The sequence below is a fragment of the Numenius arquata genome, chromosome 19, assembly GCF_964106895.1.
Source record: "Numenius arquata chromosome 19, bNumArq3.hap1.1, whole genome shotgun sequence".
In the NCBI taxonomy this organism is placed as follows: domain Eukaryota; kingdom Metazoa; phylum Chordata; class Aves; order Charadriiformes; family Scolopacidae; genus Numenius; species Numenius arquata.
Genome location: NC_133594.1, coordinates 7791308 through 7800808, shown reverse-complemented (window position 1 = coordinate 7800808; position 9501 = coordinate 7791308). Strand labels below are relative to the sequence as shown.

Genomic DNA, 9501 nt, shown 5'->3' with positions numbered 1-9501 from the left:
TCACTTCAGACTGTGTTGGGTCTCTCGGTGCCTCCGTAGATCCACCTTGCGCTGGAAGCCCTTGGCGCAGAGCTCACAGCTGAAGGGCTTGAAGCCGGTGTGCTTGCGGCTGTGGGTGATGAGGTTGGAGCTCTGGCTGAAGGCTTTGCCACAGACCTGGCATTTGTGGGGCTTCTCCCCTGCAGGGCAGATAAAATGGTGAGAAACACTTTAACAGATGAGAAGTGAGGTAGAAATGCCCTTTAGCAGGCTCAGAACTGGCTGGCTATGCTTGGGCATCAGCATGCTGCCAACCCAGCTGTCCGACCCAATGCGTCTGCATTCTGAGGGTGAGAAGAACCAGAGGCAGCCCTCTCCAGCCTGTGACCGATGCCCTGTCTGCATCCAGGGCTGGGTACAATCATGACACGGACTGGAGGCTGGTCAATAACCATCTCCTTGTCACACAGAGGAGAACATGCATCTCAGTGACTCTTAGACTTTCTGCTCTTATCCTCGGTCCAATATCTCTGTGTCTGGGGACTATGTATGTGTATCAACACGATGGACTCTAATTTGTATTTTCTTATTGGGAATATTTTGTTTCTCACCGGTGTGGATGTAGGTGTGTTTCTTCATATCCGACTTCTGGTGGAAGCGCTTGCCACAGTATTGGCAGGGGTAGGGCCGTGTGTCTGAATGGATCAGGAGATGAGTGGAGAGGGTGGAGGAACGTTTGAAAGTCTTCCCACACATCTTGCACTCAAAACTCCTTTCCTGTTAGGGAAAGAAAATCATGGGATGTCTATGGCGGCAAGACATGTGACAGAGCTTGAAGAGTGTGAAGAGTGTTGAGAATAGTAGATTTGATAAGCAAATCTGAGCTCACAGACTGATATGATCAGTGCAGTACAAAGAATGTGGGGAGGATTAGTTATGGAAATGGATTACATCTTGTGATCTGAACTCCTGCACCCTTTAGGAGGAGGCGAGGCACAGAAGAACCAGTAGCAACGACCCTCCTCTCTCATACAAGGAATTCTCAAGGTTAGTCTGAGATTTGAAACAAAAGTCTATGATCTTCTGAGCTCCTATCATAGTCACTGGGCACAACAGGAAAGCCATCATGTTTGTAACCTAGGAAATGTCACTTCCCTTATGGAGTAAGCAACAGCTAAGGTCCAAGCACTCATGAGCTCTGGAGACCTGGTTCTCTGGGAGCATACTACCCACCTGGGAGTGAATATTGGTGTGCTGCTCCAGGCTGACAGCGTGGCCAAAGGTTTTTCCACATACTTCACAAGCAAAGGGCCGGGTCCCGCTGTGAGACCTTCGGACATGGACCTCCAGCCCATGGGGAGTGGAGAATACCTGCAAAACAAAATGCCACTGATTTTTTGGCATGAGGCAGCTGTGTCTCCATCTCTGTTTTTTCCTTCTGTTTATTGGAGTCTTCCCTCTCATGGGTCATGTGAACTGCATCATTCCTAGCACCTTTGTTCCCTAGTCAGGAGAACAAGTAGGTACCCATTTTATGCTGCATGTATTGCACTTTGGTGTAACCCAGTGAAACACTGAGATATGCAATGAAAATAACTCCAGGCTCTCCCTGTCCCTGCGGTTCTTGTCTGACACACACCTTGTTGCACTTCACACAGTGGTAGGTCTCCATGTCCGAGGAGTAATGCATGCTGTAATCCAGAGGGGGCTCGCTGCTTGGCAGGAGGTGGCTTCCATACAGGCTAACTGGGTGCTCCAAGAGGGCTGACTGCATGGTGGAAGACATCTGTCGGTAGTTGTATGGCAAATGGAAAGCATCCCAAGAAAAGCCAGTTTTGTAGAAGGTAGGGGTGCTTGTCGTGTTAGTGCAGTCTTTGATCTGCAGACCTGGGATGGCCATCTCTGAGTGTGCAAAGGAGAGGGAGACGTGAGTGTCCTGCCATTGCCTGCAGCTCAGCACCAGTAAAAAGGTTCCCCAGGTACCGTTCTCCCATTAAATGTCCTGCCCAACCTTGGGAGTTGCAGTTGTTAACTCCTCCTTCTTTGATCCCCATACAAAGTTCCTATTATGACTTTGATTTCAGTCTGAGGAAATTTTAGGGAAGAGGGGATGCTAGGGGGATATTAACCCCCCTGCTAGCCCTGTTTCATGTGGTGTTTGAACAAGTGCCCACCCGCATTGACCCATAGAGCACGGATTTGCATTAGTCCTTGAGATCTGGAGGCTCACTCACTGGGAATCCCAGCATCATCCTTCAGGGAGATGCTGATCTAGACCAGAATGGTTAAAGGGAAATATAGAATGCTCTTGTTGAGTTCTGCCTAGGACAAGTTTGACCATTGATGTCAAAATAAGAGCTGCCACTTACTGAAAATCTGAACCCAGTCATAGGGCCTCCATAAGCCAACCCAGCCCTGACCTCTTTTGCAATTGTGGTCTTGGGTAGCAGACCTTGAGCTGACGGGCCTGGCAGCATCCTGCTCAGGTACTGGACAGGGACACTGTCTTCTTTCAGTTCAGATGTGTCCTTTTCTTGTTTTGGAACCACGCATTCTAGGTCCTGTTTCTTGATGTCCTCCGGTGTCTTGTCTCCTATGGCTGTAATCACACAGTAAAGTCACAGTTAGTTTATTCTGGCTGTTAAGAAAAGAGACTATTGAGATGGGGTTTGTGTTTATGTATGAACTCGTGCTTGGATACGTGAGCCCATGCTCAATTCCCTGAATAAGTGCAGAGTGGTGCAGTCAGCACGGCAATCAAGGTCGGCCCATTGCTGACAAAGGGGAATTCCAAGCAGGATGAGACAGACAAGGTAGAGGGGGGCAGGAAGAAATGATAGGACACTTGATACCGTATATAGTTAGAGAAAATTAATTCTAGAAGGCCATTTGTCTGTAAGAATAATTTCCCTATTTAAAACCATTTTAATTTGTGTGGGTAACTAACAATCACTAACTTATTAACCTCCCCACCCCTCTCCTAAAAGAGCTGGGTATTGTTAACCTCAATTTAGGGACAGGCAAGTAGGGAAGCAGAGAGGGGAGGTAACTGCTTACGCAGTCGCAAAGGTGACCACAAAGCCTCGTCTCCTCCTGCCCTCTCTCCCGTTTGTCCGTACTTCTCCCAGCCCTCAAAGAGACCAACCAGCACTTGTTATGAGTAGACTTTATGGTAAGAATCTAAAATGGACAGAGGTTCAATATATGTGCTTTCTGCTCCTTTCTGCTGGAGATGGGACTGGTGTGCTGAAGGACAGGATTCATCTGTCCAAACCTTCTTGTGTGCCAGAGACACAAAAAATGGCCAAAAGAAGACAGCAGGAATTGAAATGAAAATGTCACCTCCTTTCTTTTTTACCAAACTTATAATAGGGCCGGACTCTAATTTGATAGCCAGGGCTAGAACAAAGGGTAAGTTGATCCTAGATTTGAATAAAGAAAATTTGAATGGTGCCTGAAGGTAGAAGATAATTGCCCTGGCCGCGCCACTGCATGAATGGCTGTGGGAGAGCAAGAACAGGAGCAGAGGGAGGACAGCAGGCACAGAGAGAAGCAGTGTTGGTTTGTGTTAATACAGCATAAAGCAGCTGGCCCTTCATCTGTGAGCATGTAGGACTCCTTTCACAGTCAGTGTTAGGGTATCACTAGTATCTTCTCTCTCTAGCTGTAACCTTCCTTGCAAATCATCGGGAAGAGGTGGTAACACGCTGAGGTAGAGAAGATGTAGGTCCAGAGAGAATGAGGGCAGTGAACACAGCAAGCTGGAGACCAAGGTGGCAGACCTGTGAGTTTGTAGAAGACTGACAACCAAGTGCAAGCTCTTTTTCCTGACTGTTAATTGCCTGGAATTGGCCATCTTTCCCAAAAGTGACCAACTCCACACAGCAATCTTATATCTCAAATCTCCCCAGCAACCCAGCAGGAAACAAAAGGAGGATCTAAATTCAGTTTCAGTGAGACAATGTGGATTTTTCCTAGAGAAACAGGGCACACAGTAGAGGATTGGTTTGTCCTTAGACTGACATCCCTGTGTGGAAGCCCTTAGTGCTCTTAGCTCACTCATCCTACTCCCTTAGCTTGCCTACTCAATTATTGATGTGCCTTGGTGTATTCTTACAAGCCCAGTGGATGGACTGACTCACCAGAGAAGGGAGAGGTTACTGGATCCCACGTGAGTATAGGCAGGTCATCTTCCACAAAGCGGTGTTGATGATAGGTATGAGCCTTTTTGCTCTTCACCAAAAAGGAACGTGGCATTTTCCATTCACTGTCTGGGCGGAAACACAGAATAATGGCAGGTAAATCTTTGTGGTTTTGGGGGTAATTTCACATTTGTTCCCCCAGCATATCAGCTCTGTATGCAGCAGTGATGAGAATTAAAACCCTTCTACTGTGGAAACAGAGTTCATCTCAAAGGTCCCTCCACCCAGCTGGAGAGCAGGCAGTGCTTGCTTGGGTGTAGGCGCTTCATGGATCTCAACTCTGAGGAAAATACATAGCCATGGAGGGGGCTAAGCAAGATAACTTACTGCCAGATTGTCTCTGCCACTGAATGTAGAGATGGGAATGTAGTTTGAAGATGAGATTGCAGATTACAGTATACCTGGTAAAAATTACACTTCATAATCTATCCCTAGGTTGAAGCAAAGGAATAGTGCTGTCTTCATATTGTAGGTGCAGAAATAGAGCCGTGCTTAAATTGAGCGCTGTGTTACAGACACAAACTGTTTCTGTGGCAAAGATACATCAGAACCCAGAATCTCTCTCTTGTAGCACTCTGCTCTGGCTACAGGACACAATGCATCTCTGACCTTACCCTCCCGGAGTGGGGCAGTGGGGACCAAAGGCTGGAGATCAACCCCTGGAGAAAAGGTCTGTCTTAGTGCTTGTACCACACCCAGAAGAGCACAGTCCCAAGCCATGGCATAGGCTCCTCTGTGAAATTGGTACACAAATAATAATTATTGAAACAACACCAGTGACAGGAGAGACGCGGCGGAAAATCCCCACAGCCATGATGTGCAGTGGGTTTTCTTCTTGTTGGCCGTGGCTTGGGTACTTTGTATTCTGGCTGACAAACAACAGTCAAGCAGAGGCAGAGCAGAAGTGCTGCCTGAGAGAGGTTACCTTTTGGATCTGGCTCAAATATCCCAGACCGTTGCAATGACGGGTTAGCAACAAACACAAAATGCTGAAATTTAATCACACAAAATTCTCTTGCAATGCATTTGTTATCTTTACAGCCCAGAACCCAGCCCGCCCTGTGCCCACTCCCCATGGCTAGTAACTGTCCTCATGTAGGCAGTGTGACAACAGGCTCCGTGCTGTCGACAGCAATATCAGCTGGAACCTTATTTGCATATGTATTTGCATTTTCCCTTGTAATTGTTCAGGATAGTAGCACTAAAAACAAATCTTGCCATATTTATATGAAAAGTCAGCAGTAAGTCCTGGCTCTCTGTTGATGGGAAAGTATGTTATTAAGTTGGTTTTTTTTTTTTTCCCTAGAGCAGTTGAAGTGTAGCTTCTTTATTTACTAAAAAAGCACAAAGCTCGCTCCTGTAAAGTAGGAATGACCGGAAACGTCTGTGTAAGTTGGGACAGAGCAGTGTGGGCTCCTGGAATCCCAAACAGCCAGGGATGGAAAAGGTCTGCTCCTTAGGGTTCAGAAGTACCTGCAGCACCCTTATGTGCTAAATACAATTACACAGCGCCCTGGTGCTTTGTTTAAAGGTCCCAGGGCCACATTTACAGTGGTGCCTGTGGCTGTAGGTACGTGTACGGTGGGATTCACACAACAGGGTGTGCTGCAGACAGATTGCCCACCCGCTGTTGTCAGTGACACTCAGGTAGGTGCTCACCAGCCCAGCTGCCTTTGGAAATGCAGTTATAGCTGTTTTTCTTAATCTGGTCCAGGATTCCCACTGTTTCTTCCATGACTTCAGAGATAACTCTTGGTGTCTTTAGTCATTTTTTTTTCTTCTGAAATGACTCACCTGTTTTTCTTCATCTTTTTCCAAGAAACTTGCATGTAACTTGAGATGAGTAAGAGAAAACAGAGGCCAAGAGTAGATTTGTTAATTTAATTTTAGAAAGAGGACAAAACTGTACTGAGAATGAACCGTAAGTATGCCCTTGAGGGAAGGGATGCTGAAGTACATCGCTGTATTTACTGTTCTGTAACTCTCTAATGAGGTTCTTTCTAAGTCATAAAGCGTATCTCTGCCTGGAGAAAGGCTGCGGGCACAGAAATACCTCCAGCTTGGCACAAACATGGGAGTGTTGTGTGATGGGCAGAATCCTTCTAGCAGTGTCCCCCTGCTCAGCCTGTGCACCTCGTGTCCCAGCAGAGGTGCTGAGCTCAGAGGGTCCCACTGTTCCTGGTCAGTCCCAGGTGGAGTATCTGTGTGTGGAGCCGCACTCTGCAGTATAGAAGTGCCTCAAGTTAAAGTCCTGCCACAAGCCCTTTATACATGGAATTTCCACTCATGTCAAAGGGATTTTCCCATCTGGTGGGGCAGGACCGTGTCCACAATGGAGGGTATTCATACCAGCAAGCTTCAGACATCTGATTTCTCTGCCTGAATTAACCAGTTAATTTCCCCGTGCTTCCTATGCGGTGGAGGAAGAGGCTCTGGCAGCGGGTAACTGAATGCAGGGTGAAAGCCCGCACCCAGCAGTGCCTGCTGGAAGAGTCCCTCTGCCCACCAGCTGGAGGACCCCACAGCATTCACCCGACAGCTCTGCCAGATCAATTAGAGAACTGGAGACAGGTGGCATAAGCAATCTTGCAGCATTTTATGGTAGTACCCATATGCTAAGTACACGAAGGCCCTGAGCACGGCCCCTCTTTTCTGATGGCAGGTGAAAGCAGATGTACGTGAATCAATGGGATTTTTCTGGATGTTTCCCTCAGCCTATGTAAAACTCAAATTTGGTCAAGTATCTTGCCTGCTGATAAGAGCCTCTACTGAGCCCAACGATCTCTAACGCACTACTGAACGTTACAAAAGGAAGTTACCTTCCCCCACCCCATTTTACAGAGAAAACAGGAACTGGGAGCCCAAAACATAGTTAATTAACAACTGCATTGCACTGTCTTTGTGATTCACACAACCAGGTTAGAGGAAAACTGGAAGCACAGATTGTGAGAGGAAAAAATACTATCTCTCCTTGAAACTCAAGATTATCAGTAGCGAGTGATCAGCTGCTATTAATGGCTAACTAAATTTCATAGGGAAAGTAGTGTTATGGACAACAGACCCCGCAACATCTTAAAGTCATTGAAGCTTCTGGCAGAATTTAGCTACAACCTTTTGCTAAAAATTAAAATTCATATTTATGGAGTCTGTTTTTGCCAGCCCCTGTGGCAGTGGTTTCTACCTGGAGTGGCGAGTGCGTAAGGGAGTTCATTGCTTGGGCAGGAGTTTGCCTCCTTCAAATGCAAGTGTCGTGGCATTTTTTGGATTCAGTACAGAACATAGAATCAGTAGTTGGCTAGAATTGACATTCTTATTTGTTTGCCACTCATGTAGCTGCACAATAATGTTGTAGTAATCTTCCCTGAGGAAAAGACAGCCAAAAGGACCCCAGGGAAAAAAAAAAACCTGCTTCACTATTTTGGGTACCTAACTTCAGGCACCTTGCAAGGGCTTCTTTCACCGGCTGCAAATTCCCCCGTCAGATCTGAAAGCGGAGCCAGCATTCACGGGTTCCTGTCCTCTGTTCAAACTCAAAGTTCCTTCATCCTCAGTGATGCTCTCTGGTGATTTTGCAGAGTATCACATGTAAAACCATAATGTAATACTGGAACACTGGAGATTGTGCAAGAACCAAATTAAAAGGGTGTTGTGTTGTTTTGTTTTGTTTTTTAAGGGGTGGTTTCTGAATTCAGGATCCTAATTTCACTTGATCCTACATTCCTCGTGAAGCCCCAACTCCCACTTTACTGCACGGCAGTACCCAAAAATACAGGATTGTGTCCTTTTGATATAATTTAGAAGGAAATTGTATTTTTGATGAATTACATTATGGAGCTGATCTCTCTGGTTCCTTCAGAGACAATTCAGAGCACAGAACATCGTATTTGGGACAGGTGTCTGCAGGATTGTGCCACGCTGAATCAGGAACCCAATTTACAGCGTAAGTTCCATTCTAAAGCTGACTTTCATTTTCCTCTAAATTCAAGTAATCCTGTTTTCATTTTTACAAGGTTAACTGAAGAGATTAAACTCTCTTCCCCCACTATACTCAGCAGAAATATTAAATTTTAACTTATATGAAGACACATATCAATTGTAAGTTGATGAGTGTACAAAGTTTTAAGCTAAAAGAGGCTTATTTCCTTCATGTTGCTTAATTTATATTTAAATCTTAATATTGCTTTCTGACAAAAGTGAAGCTTCCAAAAATAAAGAACAGTTTGTCTTTTGGAAGATTACATTTTTTTGAAGAAAAAAGCACAAAATGGAACACAACCTGTATCTCAAATTTCTAAAAGCCCAAATTAAGAGATTTTACAGACTCCTGACTCTTTGAATATAGAATCATATTTGAAAAGAATTTCAGTTCTTTACAACAAAATTAATCATGTTTTCGCTAGTCCACCCTTGCAAAATCAAATGTACTTGGGGCAGGTAATTTGAATGCGGCTTTTTTTAGTGGAAAAATGCGCAGAACATTTTTCACCCTTGTGGGAAGAGTGGCCAAATGGACACTGTGGCAGGGATAGCAAATCATGGTGGAAACCTTGTCCAAGAAGTGGAATGGAAATGCTCGTACATCTGTAGTATCTAGAAAAAATGTTTATAATTGCAGCGTTTCTTCTTTAGAAACCTCATTTAGGTCCTAGTGATGTTGGGAACGCCACTGGCTTTAGCAAACTTTGCCTTAGGCTTCCATGGATAGACTTACATAGCGCAATCTAACAAATTCTATATCCCCTTAATATATACACGCACTTACTGTGTGAACTTGCAAATCACTTGGTTTTTTTGCTTAATGTATTGAATCAATCTGGTGGTATATGAGAAGCGTCTATAAATAGCTAATTCCATATGCTAAAAATTGTTACACTAATCAGCATATACTTAGGATGGAAAAATAATAAAATAAAAGATGGATTTGAAGCAAAAACTCTGAACAGGAGAAACTGAACTGTCATCTAGCAAAATTGGCATAGATTAATTGATGTCAGCAGAGGTATGCTGTTTTCTGAATTTAAAGGTCTGGCAAAGAGCAATTAAAAGGAAAAATATAGTACACCCTCACCTCAATGCTTCAGTAAAAAAGTCTACATCTGGAAACTGCTCCTGCTGCACGGAGCTTGCTGGGACACAGGTATCTGAGACCATCGTCACATCTCTTATATTTTGTTCTACTATTACCATTTTCACATGTGACGGTGAAGTATATGGTATATAATTTTAAAAGGCTTGACTCATTTGAATTAAGTGAAGCATTATCATAAAGGAATCCTCAGGACAAGTGCCTTACACAGTGGAATACGCTACGTATTTGCAA

The 9501-nt window shown here is 44.8% G+C and overlaps 1 protein-coding gene across 1 annotated transcript; it reads right to left on the bottom strand.

Annotated features, from left to right (window-relative positions):
• Positions 1-4311, bottom strand: GFI1B (growth factor independent 1B transcriptional repressor). The gene is made up of 6 exons (XM_074161275.1): positions 4122-4311; positions 2432-2578; positions 1619-1881; positions 1213-1350; positions 591-756; positions 1-179 (listed from the first exon to the last, which is right to left on the bottom strand). The coding sequence occupies exons 1-6, from the start codon at positions 4234-4236 to the stop codon at positions 1-3; spliced, it is 1008 nt and encodes a 335-aa protein (XP_074017376.1). The 5' UTR covers positions 4237-4311.
• Between the last annotated feature and the right edge of the window lie 5190 nt (positions 4312-9501).

Coding starts and splice junctions, on each gene's coding strand:
- GFI1B (XM_074161275.1), bottom strand. CDS start 4,236: ATGCCACGTTCCTTTTTGGTGAAGAGCAAAAAGGCTCATACCTATCAT. Junction 2,579..4,121: donor AGTAACCTCTCCCTTCTCTG/GTGAGTCAGTCC, acceptor GTGTGATTACAG/CCATAGGAGACAAGACACCG. Junction 180..590: donor ACACACCTACATCCACACCG/GTGAGAAACAAA, acceptor TCTGCCCTGCAG/GGGAGAAGCCCCACAAATGC.